General features: G+C 38.7%; 4 protein-coding genes and 2 long non-coding RNA genes across 7 annotated transcripts; 3 read left to right on the top strand and 3 right to left on the bottom strand.

The window, feature by feature from the left end:
- Window positions 1-1,794: 1,794 nt before the first annotated feature.
- Window positions 1,795-18,005, top strand: LOC108253431 (alkylated DNA repair protein alkB homolog 8). The gene is made up of 7 exons (XM_017447362.2): window positions 1,795-1,804; window positions 1,855-2,028; window positions 2,331-2,401; window positions 2,664-2,740; window positions 4,791-5,025; window positions 11,701-11,932; window positions 17,427-18,005. Exons 1-7 carry the CDS (start codon window positions 1,795-1,797, stop codon window positions 17,843-17,845), a joined length of 1,218 nt encoding a protein of 405 aa, XP_017302851.2. The 3' UTR covers window positions 17,846-18,005.
- On the top strand, window positions 7,308-8,055 carry LOC113470716. Its single transcript, XR_003393674.1, has 2 exons — window positions 7,308-7,462; window positions 7,631-8,055. It is a non-coding gene; the product is annotated as an uncharacterized LOC113470716 (long non-coding RNA).
- On the bottom strand, window positions 8,295-10,496 carry LOC103517181 (synaptobrevin homolog YKT6). 2 transcript variants are annotated; one of them, XM_017447363.2, is made up of 4 exons: window positions 10,144-10,496; window positions 9,328-9,564; window positions 8,710-8,822; window positions 8,295-8,504 (listed from the first exon to the last, which is right to left on the bottom strand). In XM_017447363.2, exons 1-4 carry the CDS (start codon window positions 10,244-10,246, stop codon window positions 8,358-8,360), a joined length of 600 nt encoding a protein of 199 aa, XP_017302852.1. In that variant the 5' UTR covers window positions 10,247-10,496; the 3' UTR covers window positions 8,295-8,357. The 2 variants fall into 2 exon arrangements, with proteins under 2 accessions (XP_017302852.1, XP_026685178.1); XM_026829377.1 differs by having other exon boundaries at window positions 8,392-8,822.
- Window positions 11,268-11,905, bottom strand: LOC103517183 (peroxisomal targeting signal 2 receptor). Its single transcript, XM_008482206.3, has one exon. The coding sequence runs from the start codon at window positions 11,859-11,861 to the stop codon at window positions 11,337-11,339; it is 525 nt and encodes a 174-aa protein (XP_008480428.3). The 5' UTR covers window positions 11,862-11,905; the 3' UTR covers window positions 11,268-11,336.
- Window positions 18,006-20,154: 2,149 nt separating the features above from the next.
- On the bottom strand, window positions 20,155-24,112 carry LOC113470717. Its single transcript, XR_003393675.1, has 2 exons — window positions 24,046-24,112; window positions 20,155-20,493 (listed from the first exon to the last, which is right to left on the bottom strand). It is a non-coding gene; the product is annotated as an uncharacterized LOC113470717 (long non-coding RNA).
- Window positions 21,134-26,655, top strand: LOC103517182 (alpha-tubulin N-acetyltransferase 1-like). Its single transcript, XM_008482205.3, has 4 exons — window positions 21,134-21,436; window positions 22,882-23,034; window positions 25,913-26,220; window positions 26,517-26,655. The coding sequence occupies exons 1-4, from the start codon at window positions 21,333-21,335 to the stop codon at window positions 26,624-26,626; spliced, it is 675 nt and encodes a 224-aa protein (XP_008480427.1). The 5' UTR covers window positions 21,134-21,332; the 3' UTR covers window positions 26,627-26,655.
- Window positions 26,656-27,503: the final 848 nt, after the last annotated feature.

Raw genomic sequence — 27,503 nt, forward strand, 5'->3', positions numbered from 1 at the left:
TGTTACATGGTGCAATTCATCTTGCATCAACTTGTCACGTCAGAGGCTTTCGGAATTGTAACCTTCTGAAAGATTTTGATGATCTTGCAGCCGCTGACGTTTATGTCGTAATCGTAAAACATGAAGTTATTGGTCTTCCAAATAAAAATCGGAAATGTAACCCTATGAATCAAAATCAGTATTTGATAAGGTTGCATTTAACTTGGTCTTCCAAATAAAAATGACATTGAAGATGAGTTTTGGAAGAATGCAGTTGCGGGTTTGTTTGCTAATTGTTCTTGGAACTATTTCTTCTGTTCACAGGTAATAATCGAATGAAGGGAGAGAAAAGTAGGTAAATCATGAAAAGTATCTGAAATGTTGGAATCAGCATCAAATTGGAGGAACACGAAAGTGGTGGTGCAAATTTTGTCCAGAGAACCATAAAGCCAAAAAAAAACTGGTTTTTGGGGGATTTTTTCCCTATAAGTAAAACAGCTTGTTTTACTTATGGGGAAACTGTTTTTTTTTTTTTTTTTTTTTTTTTTTTTTCAACTTTTTTTTTGACACCAAACATGTTTTCAACCTTGGAGTGGATCGCGAGAGCCCAACCCCCTCGTTAACACCTGAGGGCTCGACCCCCACATTACAACCTGCCAGTGTTGCAACCTTGACATTGATGCCAGACCGACATGTTCCCATCTTGGACCTGTCAGATGTCTTGATAACATCATGAATGGACCACATTTTTTACTTATTTTTCTTCTTCTCTTTCTGCTTCTTTCTTTTCTTTGCCCCTTCTCTTTTAACGAGGATTTGAAAGAAATGTGTGGAACTGGGTACCCACCCTCATCCTAATAGGTTATGCTAATGTGGAAGACCTTGAAATATTGGCAAAAACTTCTAATTTTCCACGTAGCATTATACATTCATGTACTCATTATAATAGTTTTAGAACCCGTTGGTACAAAAAGGTCTTTGCAGGCACAACCATCAGATCTTTAAGAGTTAAATGAATTTAGATTGGTCAAGTGATAAAATGAAGACTTTATAAAAGATTTTTTGACGTAGACTGATACCGAAGTCTGTCTTTTGTAGACTATATCATTCCTTACGTGACTCTCAACAAAATTTGAAGATTTTCATAACTGGGCATCGCTATTATAACTCGAAAAGCTCACGTTGCGTTGGTACTTAAATATCTCAGTTTGATGATTTTCATTTATTGCCCTTTTTGCACCCAGCTCCTCAATTCTTATCTGGTAATAGCTCCCTGGATGAGCTTGTTGGTAGCACGTCTGCCTTGTGAGAGCTAGACCGCGGGTTCGATATCCACCCGGGGCGGATTTTACCCTGACCGGAAAATGCTCGTTCTTGGAACGGCTGGCTTTCTCCTATTCTGCCTTCCTTCTCTCTTCGAAATCGGAAAAATAAGACCTTAGCAGTTACAGTTCTCTCCAGCAAACCTCTTTAAACTATAATAATAATAGTAATAATAATAATAATAACATCTTACCTGGTAGCTCTTTGGATGAGCTTCCTGAGTGCCATATAGCAGTCCACCTTGACTATCGCCAGACGTATCATTCCTATACATAACTCTGGCTCCCACTTCTCCAGATCCACTGGTTTGTCGTCTCGCAAATCCTCCAATAACTCCACACTGAGGTTGGTCTTATCCACATCCGTGGAGTGAATGACACTATCGCACGATATCTTCCACATTGCCTTGTAGCGAGCGCTTTTCTTCGCCCAATTGCTCGGGAAGTCATCATAGAACTTTTTCAGTCTTACGGAACTCTGAAACATGTCCTCATGGTGGAAGGCAAGTCCTATTGCTTTGTTCAGTTCCATTCGGTAGCTTGTGCGGCGTAGAACTCTTTCAGTCTTACGGAACTCTGAAACATGTCCTCATGGTGGAAGGCAAGTCCTATTGCTTTGTTCAGTTCCATTCGGTAGCTTGTGCGGAGAAAGCGTATGATGCAATTCAAGGTCGGATCACTCTGCCGCAGACCAATGGGACACTGTACCTGTTGTATTGCAAGCAATGTAAGTTGAAATTACTACTTAGATACTTGGTAAATAATAGGATATCTTTTGTATGCTGTTACCTTTCTAAGCTTGCATAAAGGATCTTTGATTTTTTTTTTACCTGTTCTTTCAACCTTTTGCCAACTGCAAATGGGTTTACAATCTATGAGACTGTTTGGGCATAATCTCTGAGAAAGCTGAGGTGTTATCAAACACTTGAACACAATGTTATAGACCTAGCTCTATATTATTTCCCATAGCTACTCTTACCAATTTAGCTACCTGCTGTACTTTTTCACACCTATTTCTTTGTTTTCCAGTGCCAGAATCAAGCAATGATTGGAACAGAATGCCTCCTGGTTTGATTCTACTCCCTGATTTTATATCGGATGTTACAGACAGACAGACACACAGACACACAGACAGACAGACAGACACACACACGGATCAATGGCTGAAACTTTGGATTTAGGCTCTAGGGACCTCAAAACGTGTTTTGGCACTAAAAACTGACCATCGAAAATTTGACCCGATTACATTACTTTCCTTCCTATAGGATAAGGAAAGTAAAAAGTACAAAATGTAGATGATCCTTGTTTTATGGAGACATTCAAAGATCGTAAATTCAAAAGATTCTTACGTGGTTACGAAAGGTGTTTCATCTCAAATTTCGAGCTAGATCGGAAGAGCGTCGTCGTAAATTCAAAAGATTCTTACGTGGTTACGAAAGGTGTTTCATCTCAAATTTCGAGATTGATAAGGATCTTGAATCGAGGGAAAAGAAATTGACAAAAAAAGCTTTCGAGATGTTAATCGTGTTATCAGTTATAACTGTTATCAGTCATAACTAGAAGTAGAAGTACTAGATTACTAGAATATGATGGAGATAACAAGAGAGCTTTGCCCAAGTAGTGAAACCAGGAAAACAAGAAGCTTGCAAATTCCTGTACTAATAGCAAGAATTTAGTCATTCAGGTTTTAAGAATGGACATTTCAATTCCTATCCTGTCCTGCTATGATTTAATTACTCAGAGCGAGTTCTAATTTCCATGATCCTAGTACAATGTTAAGATTGAGCTCAAACAATTCCAGCTCAATCTCGAGATCTTTATTTATATTTTGTAAATTATCCAGAAGATAAAATATTATACTGGAGAAAATTACTTTTGAGGCAGGTCCGTACATAAGGGGGTCCATCCGATCCCATTTGCCCCAAGCCAGGGTTCCTCTAGGAGTCTACGGGGCCTGGAAACAGCTTTTTTTTTAAACCCAACTACCTAGTATTCAGGCTCTTAGCCAGAATTTTATCGAGGGGGAGGGTCCAAGAGTCCATCCAAACAGTGATGTAGGTACAGTAGGGAGGAATGATTGCGAGGAGGGTTCCATTGTTGAAGTCCGTCCCAGCCCTGGTTAGGCTATGTACGGCCCTGTTCCGAGGATGATGCTAAGAATGTAAATTACTTAATGTTCTCATGATTGCGATAATCGCGAAAGATTAACACAAACATGTCATCCACTAATTAAACCGCTGTCTCCACTCTAGCCAGGAATTTCTCAGATTAGACTCGACTACTCAAAGCTCCATGCTTGATATAATAATTCTGATGGCAGTCTTTTCATGTAGGAAATGCCACAGGCATTGACCCCACCCTGGATCAAACTTTATTTCTTAATTATTTATGTTCATCCGTGTAGGTATAGGTACATCATACTACATAATATGTAAACAGAGTTTGAACATAATATAAAAAAATGTAAATGCAATTTCTTTGTGTTATTATGTCACAACTTTGGTGCTCACTGCAGCATTGTAGGATTTTTCCCAATAAGTATGGGTGACTGTACCAGTAGTCGATCATTTTTCACGTTTTTAAGTTTCAATTAGCTCTGGTTCTATTGTTGGCAAGTAGGTATAGCCCAGTTAGCACACACACCTATTTACCTACTGTGTTAGGTATTATTAGATAGATAATAATTATTTTAAAAAAAGAAGAAAAAAAAAAACACGCACAAACGCACTTATTTATTTTACAAACGACAAAAATAAAAATAAAAAACAGCGACAAAAACGGAAAATCAAACAAATAAGCAAACAAACTTTACCGTGATTTTTCTCTCGACATTGTCAAGTTCCTAGCCCGATCAGTTAGATACTAGATAGATAAATACCAGGTAACTGACCATAGAGATCATAGCCAAGTAAAAAATAAAACGGTTCATTGTAAAGACATTCGAACCGAAACAACCATACCTCAACTCAATTTGAATAAAAAATTGGAGAAAAGTTGTTGATTTTAAAATTTGATATTATCTCACATAACTTGCAGAAATTACATAGGTATTTTATCCATCGCAATTTTTCGTACCATAATTTATCACCAGATAAAACAAGTAGGTAGGTAGGTAGGTACCTACTACACGTACTTATTAGGATAAGGAAAGTAAAAATAGGTAATATCTAGATCAGTGTTTCTTAATTATTTTGGCCCGCGGAACCCTTTTCAAAAGGTGAACATCTTTGCGGAACCCTGAACTTTCAAGACCTCTACTCCCTGTTTGACGGCCCCCAGCGATATTGAATGTTGGAAAGCCACTAGGTCAAATACATTATCCTCGCTTTCTCTCTAGGTATGGTTGGACACACGGCATAACTCCGCGTAAGTTAGACGTGGTGCAGACTGCCCAGGGAGTCACTGTCAGGCAGTTGTTTGACGGCCCCCAGCGATATTGAATGTTGAAAAGCCACTAGGTCAAATACATTATCCTCTCTTTCTCTCTAGGTATGGTTGGACACACGGCATAACTCCGCGTAAGTTAGACGTGGTGCAGACTGCCCAGGGTGTCACAGTACGTCAGAGAGAACTTAGACTCAGCTGTACATTCCGCTGGGTCAACTCAGTACGACAGTGTGAGTGTCAGTTTGATGCGTTGTGCGATATCAAGATGAACAAAGCTCTCGCTACACAAGACCCGAGCAGCATGGAGAGGAAGCATGTACATGAGGTAAGAACGCATGTTTTTTTTCTTCTTCTTCTTCTTCTTCTTCTTCTTCTTCTTCTTCTCCTTCTTTCAATTATTATTATTCTGACTGGTGTTGAAAAAAGGAAAGGAAAAGCTAGGATGAAATTCGCCTCAGGCGGGAATCGATCCCATGACCTAGCGCCTTGTAAGCGCTACAAGCTACAAGATAGAGCTTTCTGCTCTCAGCTCCGTGTGGTTTGAATTTTTTTACTTCTCTTTACTGTCATTCCCCCAATAAGCTCTATGCTCTCCACTAATCATAGAGCTTTCTGCTCTCAGCTCCGTGTGGTTTGAATTTTTTTACTTCTCTTTACTGTCATTCCCCCAATAAGCTCTATGCTCTCCACTCCACTTTGATTTTAGCCTAAGACACAGTACGAGTATGGGCTCTCTTTTAAGAGTTTTCACGGAGGGAATAGATCAGTTGCGCTTACTTGGGTGATGTTTCAAAGCCATAGAGCAGGAAAAATGAGGACCAACGGAAATTTTCTTTTTCTTCTACGACTTCTAGATCCCGAGATAAATCGATTAAAAAAACCACCCCACTTCGTTTTTAGCCTAAGACACAGTACGAGTATGGGACTATGGGCTCTCTTTTAAGAGTTTTGATGGAGGGAATGGAGCAGTTGCAAATGGGTAAAAATTATAAATAAATGGTCCATTCCTATGCAGAAAGTTGGGAAAAATCCAAATCTTAGGTCAAAACTCCGAAAAAATAACTGTAAAAGGTCGAAAATTCAATTTTTATTTTCCGTTCTAAATACCGGTAAATGGTGAACTTTGACGTCACAGCATACGCTCCCGTAGGCGATGACGTCACATCAAATGTCCCGAGCAAAGCTCCTTCGCAGGCAACACATTAATGTGTTTGTGCCAGTGGCGTAGCGTGGTCTAAAGTCAAGTGTAAGGCGTGTAGGGCACTAATTTCCATCACCATGCACATTACTACATAAGTCATAACTATGCAAGCGCTAGCAGAGGAGCAGAAAGAACTGCGCAGAAACGTATGCGCACAAACACATTAATGTGTTGCCTGCGAGGGAGCTTTGCTCGGGACATTTAATGTGACGTCATCGAGTACGGGAGCGTATGCCGTGACGTCAAAGTTCACGATTTACCGGTATTTTTTAAATCGATTGATCTCGGGATCTAGAAACTATGGGAGCGTGTGCCGTGATATCAAATTTCACGATTTACCGGCATTTTTTTAAATCGATTTATCTCGGGATCTAGAAGTCGTAGAAGAAAAAGAAAAATTCCGTTGATCCTCATTTTTCCTGCTCTATGACTTTGAAACATCACCCAAGTAAGCGCAACTGATCTATTGTAACAACGGAGATCTTAGGTCCGCCACACACACGGTCAATCATGCGTGAAAGTGTGTGGTGGGTATTAACAGGTAGGTTGAATCACGTTGAATAATTGAATTTTCATCAAGCAACAGGCGGCGGAAGTAAGGAGGATAGGATAGGAGAGTTCACATCTCCGATTTATTTGAAGGAAAATTCAGCGATTTTGAAATCTTTAAAAGCACATTGAGTATATTTTCATGTACATGTAGGCATAGTTATATTCTTAATAATTAAATTCAATAAGTAAAACATGTGTATAATTCGAGACAGGAGGTCATGTTGCGAGTGTCCCAGACCTTGATAGAGCAGTCAGAACCTCCCGTGACAATGATGTTGCTGTCATGCTTGCTCCATGCACAGGCTAGGACATCTCCTGAGAAAACATTAGTGACGGAAACTTGCTGTGGAACAGAAGTATCTATAATTCTCAGCTTACCATCTGCTGTCACACATCCGATAAATTTTGGGAACCCTTTTGCCAATAGAGAACAAGTTAGCTGAATACCTAGGGCACAGAGTTCCACACTATAGTGGGATTTGGGCTTTAGGGTAATTTAGAGCTAGGAGATGAAATTTAAACTCCCTGGATGTAAACAATGCATGTTATTATTAAGTATAGGGAGTGACTCCACTGGTACTTGGTGTTTTGATTACATTTTCAAGCCCTCTGATTGGTGCAGGGCTAGTTATGTTTGATAACCATAACCTTGCTGAATGCTCCACTATCAGTTGCATTTTAAACATTTTCAAGCCATCTGATTGGTGCAGACTTGCAGAGCTAATTAGCAACCTGACTGAATGCCCCAATCATGATCAAGAACAGTGTCAGCTAAAGAGTCACTTCCAGTATATTTCTTATTATTCCTAATATATTTATATCTATTTATTTGATATTAAACTATTGAGATAAGGAAAGACAAAGAGTCACTTTCAGTATATTTCTTATTATTCCTAATATATTTATATCTATTTATTTGATATTAAACTATTGAGATAAGGAAAGACATTCTTATAGTACCTACTTACCCAACTTTACACATTCCAAAATTAATATCTTTTGAGCATGTTCATTTTATAAGGTTTGATTAAACAAGGACTTTTTCCCCCCAATCAACTTTACACATTCCAAAATTAATATCTTTTGAGCATGTTCATTTTATAAGGTTTGATTAAACAAGGACTTTTTCCCCCCAATTAACTTTACACATTACAAAATTAATATCTTTTGAGTATGTTCATTTTATAAGGTTTGATTAAACAAGGACTTTTTTCCCAGATTGTGTTAAGCATGAAGGCTTGTCACAAAAATTGGTCCCCAGTTAGTATAATTTGCTAAATTTTATGACTTGACTTGGACTCGAACCACTAAATTCCAGCTCCGAAATCCAGAGTGCTAATTACTACACAACTTACGTTGCTTGACTAAAGAGTGATAAAAATCTGAAACATTGTTGAGGAAAATACCATACTTCGGCTGGGATTGAACCCCCCACCCCCCCTCATTACCAGGCAAGAGATAGGTACTATTGGGGATGTTATTTCCTTTCATGTTACATTTTTATCGTTTTAATTAATTATACACATGTTTTACTTATTGAATTTAATTATTAAGAATATAACTATGCCTACATGTACATGAAAATATACTCAATGTGCTTTTGAAGATTTCAAAGTCGCTGAATTTTGTTCCAAGCAAAATGTGCAGGTAGGTTTACCAAAAATGTGAATCTCTAATGTAGGTAACAGTTAGGCATTTATGTATACACCAACCATTGTAACAAAATTTGCTGAATTTTCCTTCAAATAAATCGGAGATGTGAACTCTCCTATCCTGTCCTCCTTACTTCCGCCGCCTGTTGCTTGATGAAAATTCAATTATTCAACGTGATTCAACCTACCTGTTAATACCCACCACACACTTTTAGATTATGTTTTCCTCCAAGTCCCAACACACAGTAAATCTCTTTACTCCCTCTATCCTAGGCTGCAGCAGGAATTTGTTTTCCTTGCTGTCTTGTAGAATGCTTTCGACTGCATACTCAATCCCTCTGACTTGGACACTAGATCATCCAGTTTTTCACCTCGTTGTAGCACAGCCTCTATTGTGTTATGCAATATGATCTTGGTTTCATCGAGTTCTTCTTGGATTTTTGTCATGGCATCAGCTTCTTTACTCCCTCTATCCTAAGCTGCAGCAGGAATTTGTTTTCCTCGCTGTCTTGTAGAATGCTTTCGACTGCATACTCAATCCCTCTGACTTGGACACTAGATCATCCAGTTTTTCGCCTCGTTGTAGCACAGCCTCTATTGTGTTATGCAATATGATCTTGGTTTCATCGAGTTCTTCTTGGATTTTTGTCATGGCATCAGCTTCCCTTGGGTTTTGATAGCGGGCAAGGTACTGAGGCAGTTGTGGGAATGAAATGGATGCTTCTGTGCCTGAAATGAAGAATGTTAATCATGTATGAAGAATTATTACATTAAATTTTTGACTGCAACTCTAACCTTCAGATCCCAAGTCCCCTTGCACTAAGCACTACACCACTGACATTGGTTTGATTGTTCTATTTGCATTTAATAAAATGGTGACTTGTCAGGCTATTCAATTTTTTAAATTCCTGTTGATAGCTTATCAACAACCCTATGGACTTTATACCTACTTGATTTTATATATATACCTACTATTTCAATTGTTTGACCCTAACAATGAATTCAAGAGAAAGCTTTTCAAGTATTTGAAAGTCTCAAACTTTACTGAGGCTATTCAAATTTTTAAATTCCTGTTGATAGCTTATCAACAACCCTATGGACTTTATACCTACTTGATTTTATAAATATATATACCTACTATTTCAATTGTTTGACCCTAACAATGAATTCAAGAGAAAGCTTTTCAAGTATTTGAAAGTCTCAAACTTTACTCTTATTTCTTGTCTTTATTTACCTGTAGGCCAACTAGAGGGAGGTACAGCTTTACTGAACTCGTTAAGTACATTTGTAATAAGTGTGTGTGCCACTCGGTGTGGATACTCTTGATCTGATACCAGAATCCCTGCTAAGTTGTCTCCTCGTACAAACACATGGCACATGTACTCGCCCTCCTTTATTGACTGTCGGGATGCTGTCTGACTCCGTTCCACCATGGTTTTGCTCACAAATGTCATGAACTCTTGAACACTCCCTGAAAATCAATTATGACGGTCAAATTAAAATTACCTCTGCTTTTTCTGAAACAGGTACTATTAAATCTACTCAATGAAGCAGTTGCAAATGGGGTAAAAAATATTAATAAATGGTCATTTCCTATGTAAAAAGTTGTGAAAAATCCAAATCTGCAGTCAAAACTCACTCAGTCAGACTACAGGCAGTTGCCTCACTAGGTAGTGTCAGTATGCAAGCACACTGGCGGAGGAGCAGATGGAATGTGAGCAGATGTCATTGTGTACGGGAGCATATGCCATGACATCAGAGTTCAAGATTTACCGCTATTTTATTAATCACTTTATCTCGGGATCTAGAATTTGTAGAAGAAAAAAATTCCGTTGTTCCTCATTTTTCCTGCTCTTTGACTTTGAAACATCACCTAAGTAAGTGCAACTGTTCTAACATTTATAGATGCAGGGGATAAGACAAAGAAGTCTAATGTTCTCATAATCTATCATTATGACTAATATTATTACATCACAACTTTTACAACATCCCAAATGCAAAGTTCTTTCTGTTAACACCCACCAGCTGACTGGTAGTGATTGTGTCTTACCTCGTTGAAAGAAACTGAAGGACTGCAGATCGTAGGAAGATTTCAGCATGACAGCAGAGGTGGGAGCTTTGTACAATATGTTGAGAGCAAATAGTTTGACCATTGTGAGGAATGTTTTAGGACCCGAGCGTTGCTAAACTATTACTATCTGAATCTAAACCTATGGCACATACTATAATCCTATCTCGAGGGAGGGAAATCGAGTTGCTATAAAATAAGCTATGGAGAACACTCGGGAATTACCACATCATTTGGCTTTTTATCACAAGTTGAGATTAATGTTTTTTAAATAAAAAATTAAAATTAATAAAATGTAAAACCCATTGAGCACAAGCAACAGCACAAATCACAAGTGAAAAATTGAAAATGTGAAATGTGAAATCTGAAGAAAAAAATAAACAAATAAAACAGCTGATTAAAAAGATTCGTTCACACGAGGTATGTTTTTCGACCGTGGCCAAGGCTTTGTATGAATAGGTGTGCTTGTGTGACACTTCTTCAACATGTCCCACAACCAGCGGCGATAGCTCGTTGAACGCACCAGTTCCCAACGGATCACTAATGTTGAGCAACGTTGCGCTTGATTAGTATCCAGATGGGTGACCCTCCGAGCTTTATTGATTTTTTTAAAGGTACCTACTTAGGTACATACTTGTAATATTTTTGGGTCCTTCAGCCAGTCCGATTACCCCATTCGAAGATTCATTCTCCATTTGAATTTGATTTTGGGATTCACAAATAAATTCGCTCCCGTTTTGCATCAGATTTGTCTTCTAATTATTACAAATGGCGACGAGGATGGGATCACAAGTCAAGTCTTTTTTTTTTTAGGACTTATTAATTATTATTCAAAGTTTTTACCAAACCTGTCTTCTTCATTGGCTCCATTGTATGAACTTTTGAAAAAGAATAAGAAATTTGTTTGGTCTGAGAGTCAGAATTCAGCATTTCATAAGGTTAAAAAGATGATATTATCCGTTAACGTTCTAACACACTACAATCCTAATTTGGATAGGTACCGTATCTCCTTTTCTGTTTTAATCTTTTTATCTAGTTGGGTTTTTTTTTACAAAATTATTATTATTATTATTATTATGATTCTGACTGTAGCCATAGCTAAATCTACCCACCACCTTTTGTAGGTATAAGATTTGATCTGGAATGAAGTAGTTCAATATTCAGCTCACATTATGTCATCTTAAATTGTGTAAAGATGTAGGACTAAACACATGAACCAGAGAATCCCAAGCACAATCAGCAAGCTGTCCTGGTCTATGTTGATTGAAATCAAGTCCATATACAAACTCGGAATGATGCTTGATAATTTCCTTACATCTATCTGATGATTCCCAATCCCATATCCGTGTTGTCAAGTCATATGAGATGGAAGCCACTGTTGATCTGTGATGTGGAGAACATTGGACTTTCCGAATGGGATATTCACATCCTGTTAGTTCAACGAGACAGGAGGTCATGTTGCGAGTGTCCCAGACCTTGACAGAGCAGTCAGAACCTCCCGTGACAATGATGTTGCTGTCATGCTTGCTCCATGCACAGGCTAGGACATCTCCTAAGAAAACATTAGTGACGGAAACTTGCTGTGGAACAGAAGTATCTATAATTCTCAGCTTACCATCTGCTGTCACACATCCGAATTCATTTGGTGACATTGGAGCCCAAGTAGCACAATGTACAGGACTAAATGTCGGGAATGTCATCACTGAAGTTTGTCTCTCAGGATCCCAAACTTTGACAGTGCTGTCCCAGGCCAGCATAGTTAGATTGGAAGGTAGCTCCCTTCTTTGGAAGCATTTGTGACCAAGATGTAGCTCAGATGTTCTTCTTCCTTGTCCTTACTTTCTTAGTTCGCGGGTTCGATCCCCGCCCGGGGCGAAATTTATCCTAAACAAATAAGGTTCGTCCTCTGAATGGCTGGCTTTCTCCTATCCTGTCCTTCTCTGTTCGATGTCGGGACGATAAGACGTCCGCTGTTAAAGTTCCCTCTCTTCTTGTTCTTTTTCTTCTTCTTCTTCTTCGCCTTTTCCCATGTACAGACGGGGTCGGCGTTTTTCGTCAGCCTCTCAATCAGAAAAAAACAAAAAAAAAAATTACCATTGACTCGTAATATTCGAACCATCTCCCTGATAGCCCCCCGCCGTCTCTCTGGTGTAGACAGATGATGTACCACAGCTATACTAATGACGGCATCTGCACAGTCGTTACGAAACGGCAAGTACAAACAATCACAGGATAGCGTCTGGAAACCTCGGGAGTGACAAATGGAGGCTAGCTTTGAATTACGATCACACCCGATCTGAAAACAGAAAATTGCGGGGCTTAACTTGAATTTCATTTGATAGGGATTTCTGATGTTAAGTCTGAAACACACGGAAACAAAGCCGTACAGTCCTTAAGGTAATACGAAAAGTCGTACGAATACAGGGTGTCCAATAATATACGATACATTCAAATATCTTGGAATCTAATGAACATAGAAAAATCGTGTTTTCGCCGATCTTCCTAACTTTTTAGGGGACATTTGATAGTGACCTCTGGAATTTTACCAGGTGTCCCCTTCAAGGTCATATTAAGGTCAACTTTGATTTTTTTAAATGGAACTCTATATTTTTGAGGTCAGAAATGAAATCAGCATTAAAAAGTTCATTTTGTCTAAAACTTTGATTTGATTTGAATCTTCCGAGATAAACGCGGAAAACCCTTTGAGCGCCATTTTACGGTCACGTGGTACGATTTTGACAGCGCAAAAATTGTTACGTGACAAATATTTTTGGAGTGGTAGATTCGTATAAGCTTAAGTACCCTGACTTTAAGGACTGATTGCCCCTACATCTAAGCCTCAGAGGACGGTGGTACTTATCTACCTACTTTTACTTTTTTGTCAAGAGATACCTGTGCGAGAGGAACTATAACAGAGGGTCTTATCGTCCCCAAATCTAAGAGAGAAGGAAGACAGGTTAGGAGGAAGCCAGTGGTTCCAGGAACGAACCTTATCAGTTTGGAATGAAATTTGCTTAGTTCGCACCAGGTTGGAATTCCACATGCAACCTAGAGCTTACAAGGCAAACATGCTACCCTTCAAGTCAACTAGACTGGCAATGCAATGGAGATCTCACTGTCCTGAAACCTAAGGTGAGGACAGGATAGGAAAAAAACCAGCTATTCCGAGAACAAGCAGGCGGGAATCAAACCCGTGACCTAGTGCTAACAAGGCAGACAAGCTACCTTCCAAGCTTGATTAAAAAAAAAAAAAACAAAGACTTGTAGGAAAAAGCTTACCCTGTCCTGGCAAGTATTGATTGATGGTTAGCTGTTGAGGATAAGGCATGTCCACACCGAGTAGTGGCCTAGTGCTTACAAGGCAGACGCACTACCAACTAAGCTAACTAGGCTGGAATGAGGATTTTTTTAAATTTCCCGGTAGAATAAATCCGGAAAAGTTTCGTTTCTATCCCCTCAACTGCTTCAATCCACCCCGTTTTACGGTACTGCACCTGTATCAGATGACCTATTACCTATAATCAGGGATTTCCAACTTCCATGTGTATGCGGGCCACACGCTACATTGGCAGGTACTTCACGGGCCACATACACAGGGGGAGCAGGCCAGTATCCAGTATTTTCTTGAGGGGATAGTTGGTGGATGCTGGGATGCTCCATGTTCGGAGTCCTTCCCATAGTAAAAGAGCACAAGCCCGAAGGGGGCCACCCTAACAGCTTCACGGACCACAAAAATGGTCTGGCGGGCCACATGTGGCCTGCGGGCCGCTAGTTGGAAATCGCTGACCTATAACCAGGTGTATCTTTTTTTTTTTTTTTTTTTTTTTTTTAAAAAAGATGAGTGTTCACCGAGTAGTCCTTGGTCCTTGAGTCTGTCAAATAGGATATTGAACTCTTTTGGCACTGGGGTGTCTAAAGGATGGTCGACATCTACATCATTTGTCCCGTAGTGAAATTCATACCCATAATGTTTCACCTGCCGATGTTTGAGAGCTATGGGAAAAAAAGGTAAAGAAATTCATGAGTCATATTTCCTCTTTTATAAGTTTTTTTTTTTTTTCATTGAACTTTTGAGGGAAAAAAATCAAGAGACTTCATTAGGTAGTATTTTATTATGTAGGTAGTTTTTTTTTTTAAATTTATTTAAATAAATTATTCCCTTGGAAAAGTTCTGAATTTATGCTTACCTGTATCAGAAGTGGGAGTCATGTACTTGGAAAAGCACTTTTCTTCCTCATCCGATATAAAATCAGGGAGTAGAATCAAACCAGGAGGTATTCTGTTCCAATCATTGCTTGATTCTGGCACTGGAAAACAAAGAAACAGGTGTGAAAAAGTACAGCAGGTAACTAAATTGGTAAGAGTAGCTATGGGAAATGATCTAGAGCTAAGTCTATAACCTTGTGTTCAAGTGTTTGATAACACCTCAGCTTTCTCGTCCATAAATCACAACCTTACTGTCCATAACTCACACTTGGCCTTCTTGCTTAGCATGTAAATAAAATTAAACATTGTCCATGATAATTATGTCTCTCATTGTGATATGTTATAAGAGAACCAAACCCTTAACCTTAAACCCCATTAATAACGAATAGGCCAAAATATTTCTCTAAATAGGTATCTTATCTAATCTTTTTTCTAAATTACCTTTTAAACATATAAACAAATGAAAACACCAATATTTTTAAATGTAAGAATGGTTCCTACTTTTCTAAAGGTCCTGGGACTCCTGGGCCACAAGGCCTATAAGGAACCAAGTGTAAATTTTTGGGAACCCTTTTGCCAATAGAGAACAAGTTAGCTGAATACCTAGGGCACAGAGTTCCACACTAAGTATAGTGGGATTTGGGCTTTAGGGTAATTTAGAGCTAGGAGATGAAATTTAAACTCCCTGGATGTAAACAATGCATGTTATTATTAAGCAAGGAACCAAGTGTAAATTTTGGGAACCCTTTTGCCAATAGAGAACAAGTTAGCTGAATACCTAGGGCACAGAGTTCCACACTATAGTGGGCTTTGGACTTTAGGGTAATTTAGAGCTAGGAGATGAAATTTAAACTCCCCGGATGTAAACAATGCATGTTATTATTAAGTATAGGGAGTGACTCCACTGGTACTTGGTGTTTTGATTACATTTTCAAGCCCTCTGATTGGTGCAGGGCTAGTTATGTTTGATAACCATAACCTTGCTGAATGCTCCACTATCAGTTGCATAAGCCATCTGATTGGTGCAGACTTGCAGAGCTAATTAGCAACCTGACTGAATGCCCCAATCATGATCAAGAACAGTGTCAGTTAAAGACTGTAGATTATTAACCACAAACCAGACTAGAAGTTGTCACCTTCGTCTTCGTCCTTCGACCAATCGACCCATCAGGGTATCGACCAGTCGACAGTCGACCACAGACAACGTTACTTAACACAAGTGACAGCGGTCAAAAGTCAAAAGTCATATGACTTTCAAATTCAAAATTTGCCGCGCTCTGTGTCATTTGATGAACATAAACACGCCGCCGTGAATATTTACAGGTTATGCAATCTGCAGATTTAGTGTGATATGCGTGTTGTATCATTTTATTAATTTCCAAGGCGGTTTATGTAGATTGAATTTTTTTCGGAAATGAACCGTTACAAATCGCCAGCCTGTTGGTAGTGCGTCTGCCTTGTAAGCGCTAGGCCGCGGGTTCGATTCCCACCCGGGGCGGATTTTAGCCTGATGGTATAATGTTCGTTCTCGGAACGGCTGGCTTTCTTCTGTCCTGTCTTCCTTCTCTCTTCGATTTCGGGACGATAAGACCATAGAACCGTTACAAATCGTACCTACCTACAAATTCGAACGTAAATTCGAACGAAGCGAGGTTCAAGTTTTTTCTCTTGTCTTTCATTTAGCTTGTCTGCATCTAGGAGGTATCTCTGTTTGTTTGTTTGTTTGTTTGTTTGTTTGTTTCACAATCACTCTTGAATATTTTTTTCTATTTTGATAAAATTTGGCAAAAAAAAAAAAAAAAAAAAAACCAACCTGGGAAAGTAAAGGCAAGCTCATCCAGGGAGCTATTACCAGATAAGAACAATTGAGGAGCTGGGTGCAAAAAGGGCAATAAATGAAAATCATCAAACTGAGATATTTAATGGCTTTATGGTGTTACCTTACCTTTTGTGTTTTTTGTTGAGAACTAGAAGTCAGTTAATTCAAAACCAAGAAAAATTTGGTGAGGTTGGAGCACTAGAACTAACAAGTTCAGTGGACTCTTGAGTGGAAGGCGATCACAAGACAAGGGTAATTCTGGAGACATTTTCTACCACCTTACATAATAAATTCCATGTTGTACTTGGGATTGAACCGTGAACCCATGTCTACCTGTTTACTGAGTGAGAACCTAGATCACTACATCACTGAGGCAGGGTGCTGTCCTAATATAAAACCGTTTTACGCAAAAAGGGCAAAAAATCCATATTTCCCTTTTTGCACCCAGCTCGTCAATTCCTGTCTTTAACTTTGTAACAATCATTATGACCACCAATCGCGCTCAGACCGTGTTAAGGCGTGTCCACACATAGTCGCCAGCCGTCGATCGATGTCGATCCCCATGGATCGATAATCGATCGACTATGTGTGGACACGCCTTTACAGACCGTTGGAACGTGTGTGGTTAAGACCTAGAATAGGTCTCACAGACGTGCTGAATGTCTGATAGACGAAGATTCTATATCGGAAGATTTTCCCGCCCCACACGTTCCGATGAGACCAAGACCTATAGGTCTGTCAGGCAGTCTGAGTGTAAGTCGTGGGCATAACAAATAGACTATTCTGTTGCCTAAGGTGAGTTGATTTACAACAACCTGATAACATATCCAGTTGCCCATAAACGTAACAATGTCGGTAGTATAGTTAATACTACTCGGTGATAAAGAAGACATTACATCTCTAACAACAAATACCTTCATCTTCCTATAGGACCTATTAGACAGTTGATAGTTTGTATGGCTATCTCCATCACTAAATAGAATATCCTTATTGCCCAAAGCAATCACCCTAGCTCTAGGTCTGATTGAGAGGCTGATGAAAAACGCCGACCCCGTCTGTACATGGGAAAAGGCGAATAAAAAAGAAGAGAGGGAACTTTAAGAGCGGACGTCTTATTGTCCCGACATCGAACAGAGAAGGACAGGATAGGAGAAAGCCAGCCATTCAGAGGACGAACCTTATCTGTTTAGGATAAATTTCGCCCCGGGCGGGGATCGAACCCGCGAACTAAGAAAGTAAGGACAAGGAAGAAGAACATCTGAGCTACATCTTGGTCACAAGTGCTTCCAAAGAAGGGAGCTACCTTCCAATCTAACTATGCTGGTGTCCATGTTCCACTGGGTTTATTTACTTTTGTTTTATAGCGAATGTTTTGCCTCTGTTTTAGGCCAGGCGCTGATCTACGTATGGGCCAAGGACCAATGTCGGGAAAGCAAGTCCAACTATCTCCGTCAGGGGAGTAAACACAAGGAGTTTGATAAGGCCGATGTGTTCGTCCCGTACACCAATGCTCATAGTGCACAGACACACCTCAGATATTACCATGTGTTTGAAGATAATGAGTTGAGGGATCTGTGTGAGACTATGCCTGATGTGTGTATAGAACAGTACTACTATGATGATGGCAACTGGTGTGTGCAGTTGAGGAAAATCAGCTGATGACCCCTTGTATCTCCTGAAACCTCCCATTAGGAAGGAAAAGATAGCCAAGGAAGATAGAGAACCTACTTTAACAGTAATAGATAGCAATACCTATGAAGTAATTTATGCTAACACAAGAGGGTTCTTCAAGTAAAAAATAGAAAGTAATAATTGGTGATTCTCATGATTTTTTTTTACTATCTCAGAAAAAACTATAAAAATTAAAAAAAAATATTGAGACTAAAACGAAGAAAATGCGTTCACTAGATCGCGAGATATAGCTCTCGGAACATGAGAGTCTCAAGCACGCCGATATCATACCTAGCGACAACACTGTACTCCCGTGATGACGTCATCTACCAATATCGTACGACGCGCTGTGAGCTTATTACCATAGGGATTTGGGTTAGGGTTAGGGGCTCAAATAGATCGAATAGGTACCTATCTACGCATTTTCTTATCACTATTTTTCAATATCAGCATAGGTACTTATACCTATTTTCAAATTTAGATATTTTCATTCCATTTTATTATCATGCACTTATTCAAGTAGTTACTTCTTCGTACATGTACATTTTTTAAAGGGGTTTGACAGAGGGAACTGTAACTGCTAGGGTCTTATCGTCCCGAAATCGAAGGAAGACAGGATAGCCTGATCATTTCAGTGATACCAGACACTCGCCATGGCGTAGAGTATCTAATTTTCTGAATTCTGTATCAGTGGGTTCAGTACTTATTGACGTGGGTTGTGGGAATGGAAAGTACTTTTCGGCCTCCAGTCAATTTTACCAGGTGAGTGAACAGGGGCGGATTTAGGGATAGGCCCTCTAGATCTAGGCTTAGAATCAAACGAGAATAAGAAAGAAAAAAGAGAGAAAAAAACCTAGTAGACCTGGTAGACCACATACAGGGTGTTAAAAAAAAGTTGCCACCCCTGAAAACTCGAGGACCATTTAGGATTCGGAAAAATCCTAAAACACGTATTTCTTTATTTTCAAGGGGAACCTATTTTAAGGGGATCTCAAATTTTCGGCACTATCAGGGGCGGCCCCAGGGAGGTCAACTTTAAAATCTTAAATGGGAACCCCCTACTTTTGATACATCATATCAAAGGTCTTAAAGAACGTAGTACTTTGGTACAAGTTTAAGTTCAAACCGACAACCAGGGTGCGCATTTCTTTCTGCTTCTCCACAAGCGTGCTTGCATACTGGCGCTACCTAGCGGACGAAAAAAACAACTGCGTAAAGTCTGACGTCACACATCTTTGAGCTCTTTCATTAGAACGGAAAATAAAAAAATTGAATTTTAGACCTTTTACATTTATTTTTTCGGAGTTTTGACCTCAGATTTGGATTTTTCCCAGCCTTTGACATAGGAATCGACCATTTATTTTTAAGTTTTACCCATTTGCAACTGCTCCATTGTAACAATGAAGGTCTTTGGTCCGCCACACACACGGTCAATCATGCGTGAAAGTGTGTGGTGGGTATTAACAGGTAGGTTGAATCACGTTGAATAATTGAATTTTCTTCTCCTGCCAATAGGGGAAGTACCAAAATTGGGAACTTCATATTGATTGGTGATTTGTGCTTCAAATAGGTCCCGCTGATGATTCACATTGAAATTCAGACCCAAAAATGAAATTTAGACTTTCGGCCCTGATAGCATTCAGGGCTCAAAATGGATGTTTCAAAATTTTATTTTTGGGACTGAATTTCAATATGAATCATTAGTGGGACCTATTCGAAGCACAAATCACCAATCGATATGAATTTCCCATTTTTGGTGCTTCCCCTATTGGCGAGAGAACATGGAAAAATGAAAATTTGAATAGGCCATAACTCCGGCCCTTTACACCTTGTGTAAGCTCTAATAAGTATAAAACACCCCCGCCAGTGAATCCAAAGTGTTCACATGAAGCAACAGCAAGTTTGTCGGCTAGAAACGGGGAAAACTTGACTGCATGACAGTGGAGATTTGAGGTGAGAAAGGATGCCATTAATATGCTTCGGAATGAAATAGGTTCCAAGAAAATAAATGTTTGACAATTTCTTGGTTCATGAGTGATTCTCTATCCCTAGGTGTTTACCCCATTACATTGATAAGGTAGTAACAACAATATATCATACCTACTTATGTCAGGACATTATTTTCATGAACATTCTCAAGGAATGTACCTAACTTCTATGAAAAATGGATTAATGCTACCTCATACCTTTAAATAAGCACCCTACTTAAAGTTAAAGGTCTCTAGAAAACACCATTAACACACCACCTTGTGTAAGCTCTAATAAGTATAAAACAGCCCCGCCAGTGAATCCAAAGTGTTCACATGAAGCAACAGCAAGTTTGTCGGCTAGAAATGGGGAAAACTTGACTGCATGACAGTGGAGATTTGAGGTGAGAAAGGATGCCATTAATATGCTTCGGAATGAATTAGGTTCCAAGGAAATAAATGTTTGACAATTTCTTGGTTCATGAGTGATTCTCTATCCCTAGGTGTTTACCCCATTACATTGATGAGGTAGTAGTAGTAACATAGTAACAACAATCATACCTACTTATGTCAGAACATTATTTTCATGAACATTCTCAAGGAATGTTGAAATTGCTGTAGGTACTGGTACCTAACGTCTATGAAAAATGGATTAATGCTACCTCATACCTTTAAATAAGCACCCTACTTAAAGTTAAAGGTCTCTAGAAAACACCATTACCACATATAAAACACTGCAAAAGCAAAACGAACAGCATATTTGCTCCAAATTCCAAAATGATAACGACTGATAAGAGTGTAATTTTTTAAAATTTCCCGCAGACTTCACTTCTGGCAACGTCGCAACGATTTTTCTCTGTGCGTAGGCGATAAGGAGGTGGCGCGAAATTTTCAAAAATCTCGAAATATTTCGAATTTTTCATCGCACCAAAAGTTTCAAGGGAAGCTGGAAAGTTCAAGTTCTCAAGTTCAGTAACTTTAGACAACCTTGTACCTTGTTCAATACTACATTACTCAGAGCTTCCGACTTCCTATATTCAGACAGAATTGATTTATCTTTATTGTGTTAGGTTCTTGACAGAAAAACTTTGGAAAAGAATACACACAAAAAACACTGCAAAAGCAAAACGAACAGCATATCTGCTCCAAATTCCAAAATGATAACGACTGATAAGAGTGTAATTTTTTAAAATTTCCCGCAGACTTCACTTTGAACTGGCAACGTTGCAACGATTTTTCTCTGTGCGTAGGCGATAAGGAGGTGACGCGAAATTTTCAAAAATCTCGAAATATTTCGAAAATTCGAATTTTTCATCGCACCAAAAGTTTCAAGGGAAGCTGGAAAGTTGAAGTTCAAGTTCAGTAACTTTAGACAACCTTGTACCTTGTTCAATACATTACTCAGAGCAGACACTCACTTCCGACTTCCTGTATTCAGACAGAATTGATTTATCTTTATTGCGTTAGGTTCTTGACAGAAAAACTTTGGAAAAGAATTACCGTCAATCATGGAATTTGATTTTGATATCAGCAAATATTTTACATCTCCTGTTGAAAAGATTCTCAATACGCTGATACCTGCAAACTTTCAAGGGGATAAACGAGAACTAAAGTAAGTTTTTCATTTCATAATGATTGTAAATTGTCCATTTTGTGAAACTTTTCTTAGAAAAGGGCTCATTTTAATTTGCCTGGTCAAGACATACAGGCAAAATTAAAATGAGCCTAAAACTTTTAGATCTAAAATTAAAAATGACCAAAAATTCCTTCTGTCTGGTACCTATCTACGCCTGTACCTAGAGAGGTATTTGAGTGTTATGTAACTAGGTATATAAATGTGTTGTTTACTTGTGCCCCTTGGATCATCATCACTGTTTATATCTCATTTCAATAAGTATCTATTCAGAAAGATCTTGTAATTGCTTGGGCAAGTGCCAGAAGCTACAGGCAGTTGACTATTCACAATCACATAGATCTTGTACCTATCTGTAGTTATATCTATTGAATTTGAATGAGAAAAAAGAGTAATTATGCAGAAGCCACAACAGTGGGAAAGAAAGCTTCTTTTTCTTTTAAGATGAGTGTTCCACCGCCATTTTTATTTCGTAGCAATGAAACAACTGCTACATTAGACGCATGTGGCCTGTGTCGTAGCATGATGATTGTAAATTTTTCATTTTGTGAAACTATTCTTAGAAAAGGGCTCATTTTAATTTTGCCTGGTCAAGACTTACAGGCAAGATTAAAATGAGCCTAAAATTTTTAGATCTAAAATTGAAAATGACCAAAAATTCCTTCTGTCTGGTAGGTATCCATCTAAGCCTGTACCTAGAGAGGTATTTGAGTGTTATGTAACTAGGTATATAAATATGTTGTTTACTTGTGCCCCTTGGATCATCATCACTGTTTATATCTCATTTCAATAAGTATCTATTCAGAAAGATCTTGTAATTGCTTGGGCAAGTGCCAGAAGCTATAGGCAGTTGACTATTCACAATCACATAGATCTTGTACCTATCTGTAGTTATATCTATTGAATTTGAATGAGAAAAAAGGGTAATTATGCAGAAGCCACAACAGTGGGAAAGAAAGCTTCTTTTTTTTTAAGATGAGTGTTCCACCACTGTTTTTATTTCGTAGCAATGAAACAACTGCTACCTTAGACACATGTGGCCTGTGTCATAGCATGCCCATCCTGTAGTATGCCTCTCATCAGATGGGCGAGAAGAGACACAATACTTCCCATTTAGGTGCTGGGTCAACATGAGAACACCAGAAAGTAACCCATTGAAATATGTGCAATCAAAAAACGAGTACAAATTTTTGTCGATGGTGGGATTCGAACCCAGGACCTTCTGCATGGCAAGCAAGCATGTTACCACTGGACCAACCGTGCCTGTATTTAACTCTACAATAACACTGGTCACTGCTTGTTTGTACCAGTTCCTTTGGTAGCAATCTTCCACTGACATGACTTCCAGACTTCTGCACAAGTACCAAAAAAGAAAGGAAAAATATATACTCCTTTGTTAATCCCAAATTGTCCTATTGTTTCAGCCTGTGCTATCACCATATGTCGGAAATCCTTGATAAGATAGGCTGGGCCTCAGCGGTTGCTCAGGGATTACAGAAACCAATAACAAGTGCCCTCAAGATGCAAAACTCTGAGCATATTCTTTACCTACTGACTGATAGGACAGGTGGACTCAAGTAAGTATCCATTGTAAAATTAGGTTACTAAAAGAAAAAAAATGGTTCTTATAAGCTTAAAGTCTACACACTTTTGTGTTCCTCTTTGGTGCCAAACAAATTTAACTCCGGAGCACAAATGCTGAGACAGGAGGTCATGTTGCGAGTGTCCCAGACCTTGACAGAGCAGTCAGAACCTCCCGTGACAATGATGTTGTTGTCATGCTTGCTCCATGCACAGGCTAGGACATCTCCTGAGAAAACATTAGTGACGGAAACTTGCTGTGGAATAGAAGTATCTATAATTCTCAGTGTGCCATCTGCTGTCACACATCCGAATCCATTTGGTGACATTGGAGCCCAGGTAGCACAATGTACAGGACTAAATGTCGGGAATGTCATCACTGAAGTTTGTCTCTCAGGATCCCAAACTTTGACAGTGCTGTCCCAGGAACCAGACAGAATGAATGCTTGGTTCCAGTCAACCGACTGAACCTCCAGTGTGTGCTCTTGGAATAGAGTAGGGCTGTCCAAACTAGAAACATTTCTTACTTGTACTACACCATCTCCACTAGCTACTGCAATGAGATTCTCGTAGCTTTCACTCCATGCCAGATCAAATAATGCACTCGTCCAGTTTACACATCCACATTCCTTGAGAACACCTTGTGTAAGCTCTAATAAGTATAAAACACCCCCACCAGTGAATCCAAAGTGTTCACATGAAGCAACAGCAAGTTTGTCGGCTAGAAATGGGGAAAACTTGACTGCATGACAGTGGAGATTTGAGGTGAGAAAGGATGCCATTAATATGCTTCGGAATGAAATAGGTTCCAAGAAAATAAATGTTTGACAATTTCTTGGTTCATGAGTGATTCTCTATCCCTAGGTGTTTACCCCATTACATTGATAAGGTAGTAACAACAATACTATCATACCTACTTATGTCAGGCACTTATTTTCTCATGAACATTCTCAAGGAATGTACCGTACCTAACTTCTATGAAAAATGGATTAATGCTACCCTCATACCTTTAAATAAGCACCCTACTTAAAGTTAAAGGTCTCTAGAAAACACCATTAACACACAAAAAACACTGCAAAAAGCAAAACGCAAGAACAGCATATCTGCTCCAAATTCCCAAATGATAACGACTGATAAGAGTGTAATTTTTTAAAAATTTCCCGCGCAGACTTCACTTTGAACTGGCAACGTTGCAACGATTTTTCTCTGTGCGTAGGCGATAAGGAGGTGACGGCGAGAAATTTTCAAAAATCTCGAAATATTTCGAAAATTCGAATTTTTCATCGCACCAAAAGTTTCAAGGAAACCTGGAAAGTTGAAGTTCAAGTTCAGTAACTTTAGACAACCTTGTACCTTGTTCAATACATTACTCAGAGCAGACACTCACTTCCGACTTCCTGTAATTCAGACAGAATTGATTTATCTTTATTGCGTTAGGCCTTCTTGACAGAAAAACTTTGGAAAAGATATTACCTTCAATCATGGAATTTGATTTGATATCATCAGCAAATATTTTACATCTTCCTGTTGAAAAGATTCTTCATACGCTGATACCTGCAAACTTTCAAGGGGGATAAACGAGAAACTAAGTAAATTTTTCATTTCATAATGATTGTAAATTGGTCCATTTTGTGAAACTCTTTTCTTAGAAAAGGGGCTCATTTTAATTTTAATTTTGCCTGGTCAAGACATACAGGCAAAATAAAATTAAAATGAGCCTAAAATTTTTAGTTTCTAGATTCTAAAATTAAAAATGACCAAAAATTCCTTCTGTCCTGGGGTAGGCTATTCATCTACGCCTGTACCCTAGGAGAGGTATTTGAGTGTATGTTAACTAGGTATACTATAAATGTGTGTGTTTACTTGTGCCCTTGGATCATCATCACTGTTTATATCTCATTCTTCAATAAGTATCTTTCAGAAAGATCTTGTAATTGCTTGGGCAAGTGCAGAAGCTACAGGCAGTTGACTATTCACAATCAACATAGATCTTGTATACCTATCTGTAGTTATATCTATTGAATTTGAATGAGAAAAAAGAGTAATTATGCAGAAGCCACAACAGTGGGGAAAAGAAAGCTTCTTTTTCTTTTAAGATGAGTGTTCCACCGCCATTTTTATTTTCGTAGCAATGAAACAACTGCTACCATTAGACGCATGTGGCCTGTGTCGTAGCATGTCCATCCCGTAGTATGCCTCTCATCAGAATGGGCGAGAAGAGACACATTACTTCCCATTTAGGTGCTGGGTCAACACGAGAACACCAGAAAGTAACCCGTTGAAATATTTGCAATCAAAAAACAAGTACAATTTTTTGTCGATGGTGGGATTCGAACCCGGGACCTTCTGCATGGCAAGCAAGCATGTTACCACTGGACCAACCATGCCTGTATTTAACCCAACTCTATAATAACACTGGTCACTGCTTGTTTGTACCAGTTCCTTTGGTAGCAATCTTCCACTGACATGACTTCTGCACAAGTACCAAAAAAAGAAAGGAAAAATATATACTCCTTGTTAATCCCAAATTGTCCTATTGTTTCAGCCTGTGCTATCACCATATGTCGGAAATCCTTGATAAGATAGGCTGGGCCTCAGCGGTTGCTCAGGGATTACAGAAACCAATAACGAGTGCCCTCAAGATGCAAAACTCTGAGCATATTCTTTACCTACTGACTGATAGGACAGGTGGACTCAAGTAAGTATCCATTGTAAAATTAGGTTACTAAAAGAAAAAAAATGGTTCTTATAAGCTTAAAGTCTACACACTTTTGTGTTCCTCTTTGGTGCCAAACAAATTTAACTCCGGAGCACAAATGCTGTTGAAAACACAAGATATCATTCATTATTAATTCAATTATTTATTTTTCCCAGGAAGCATGGTCTAGTCATTGGTTTGCTCAAAATGGGTTGGAAGAATCTCTATCTATTTGACAAAGCAGGGAAGTGTGTACAGAAGAATACACTGTGTGTTCTTGACTTCTATGTGCATGAGAGTATGCAGAGACAAGGCTGTGGTAATATACTGTTCGAGCATATGCTTCAAGATATGAATGTCAAAGCTCATCAGCTGGCCATTGATAAGCCATCGCAGAAGTTCCTGTGCTTTCTCAACAAACATTACGGACTCAACCAAATTGTACCTCAGAATAACTACTTTGTAGTGTTTAGCAAATTCTTTGGTAAGTGCTTGTCTTCTACCATTCAAAGTCTGAAGATTGTATCTCAAAATTACTTGAATGAAAAATTTGAGTTGTAAAATGGGATTCAGTTGAGCTTAAAAAATTGAGGAGAGATTGGAATTGTATAGGCATAGATGCTCATCACAAAGGTTGTTCCCTGATCAATGTACAAAGCTAAATATTGTGACTGGACTTGGACTCAAAACACAAAACTTCAGGTCTGAAGTGCCTTCACATGAGAGAGAGAGACCAATGACCAATGAAGTATTTAAAATAATTCTATTCTCTTGTTCCAGATGATACCAGTACAAGTAATGGCAGACAGCAACCATCCCAGTGGTCTTGCAAGGATAGCACTCAGAATTTCATACCCAAACAGAGACACATTCATTCTCAGCTATGGTAACTTGCTATCCCTTCCTTGATATTGTAGCAGAATTTATTATTTATTAGGTCTCTGTTAACTAATTTACTACAGGTCTCTTTGATAGGTCTCTCTGTTGAGAGAAAATATTGCTCAAATCTCATTGAAATACGAAAAGATGCTCATCACAAAGGTTGTTCCCTGATCAATGCATTAAGCTAAATATTGTGACTGGACTTGGACTCAAACCACAAAACTTCAGGTCTGAAGTGCCTTCACATAAGAGAGAGACCAATGTCTTTTTTTTTGGTCTCTTGGGAACTTTTTCTCTTTTCCTAACAGTAGAGAAGTATTTAAAATAATTCTATTCTATTATTCCAGATGATACCAGTACAAGTAATGGCAGACAGCAACCATCCCAGTGGTCTTGCAAGGATAGCACTCAGAATTTCATACCCAAACAGAGACACATTCATTCTCAGCTATGGTAACTTACTATCCCTTCCTTGATATTGTAGCAAAATTTATTATTTATCAGGTCTCTGTTAACTAATTTACTACAGGTCTCTTTGATAGGTCTCTCTGTTGAGAGAAAATATTGCTCAAATCTCATTGAAATACGAATTTAAAACGGGATTCCTATCGTTTTGAAAACCAATGTGAAAGTCTGAAGAAACGACCAAAAAAGAGACTGTAGAACCAGCATTTGCGTTCCTCTTCAGTATTTTATTGTTTTCTCCTGAAATTTTACCTGATTTTATTTTTTTAATCAATATTTACGTTAGCTTAGTACCCCATTTTTACGTCAAAAATCTCATCCAGTGTCACTGTCCTGTTATGCAGTTAGTAGTATTGTAATCAAATTTGAATGCCATAATATTCCACTTGAATGATAGATCTCGGCGTCAAAAATCGCATC

Source organism: Diaphorina citri, unplaced genomic scaffold, assembly GCF_000475195.1.
Source record: "Diaphorina citri unplaced genomic scaffold, Diaci psyllid genome assembly version 1.1 scaffold1774, whole genome shotgun sequence".
Lineage (NCBI taxonomy): Eukaryota > Metazoa > Arthropoda > Insecta > Hemiptera > Psyllidae > Diaphorina > Diaphorina citri.

What these genes read in the sequence shown, in the direction of transcription:
- LOC103517183 (XM_008482206.3), bottom strand. Translation starts at nt 11,861, where the DNA reads ATGACATTCCCGACATTTAGTCCTGTACATTGTGCTACTTGGGCTCCA.
- LOC108253431 (XM_017447362.2), top strand. An exon ending in CCTGTTGTATTGCAAGCAAT is followed by an intron (nt 2,029 to 2,330) that starts GTAAGTTGAAAT and finishes TTTGTTTTCCAG; the next exon opens with TGCCAGAATCAAGCAATGAT. An exon ending in TTCTTACGTGGTTACGAAAG is followed by an intron (nt 2,741 to 4,790) that starts GTGTTTCATCTC and finishes CTTTCTCTCTAG; the next exon opens with GTATGGTTGGACACACGGCA.
- LOC103517181 (XM_017447363.2), bottom strand. Translation starts at nt 10,246, where the DNA reads ATGGTCAAACTATTTGCTCTCAACATATTGTACAAAGCTCCCACCTCT. An exon ending in CTTCAGTTTCTTTCAACGAG is followed by an intron (nt 9,565 to 10,143) that starts GTAAGACACAAT and finishes ATTGATTTTCAG; the next exon opens with GGAGTGTTCAAGAGTTCATG. An exon ending in AAGAACTCGATGAAACCAAG is followed by an intron (nt 8,505 to 8,709) that starts ATCATATTGCAT and finishes GATGAAACCAAG; the next exon opens with ATCATATTGCATAACACAAT.
- LOC103517182 (XM_008482205.3), top strand. Translation starts at nt 21,333, where the DNA reads ATGGAATTTGATTTTGATATCAGCAAATATTTTACATCTCCTGTTGAA. An exon ending in GATAGGACAGGTGGACTCAA is followed by an intron (nt 23,035 to 25,912) that starts GTAAGTATCCAT and finishes TATTTTTCCCAG; the next exon opens with GAAGCATGGTCTAGTCATTG. An exon ending in AGTGTTTAGCAAATTCTTTG is followed by an intron (nt 26,221 to 26,516) that starts GTAAGTGCTTGT and finishes CTCTTGTTCCAG; the next exon opens with ATGATACCAGTACAAGTAAT.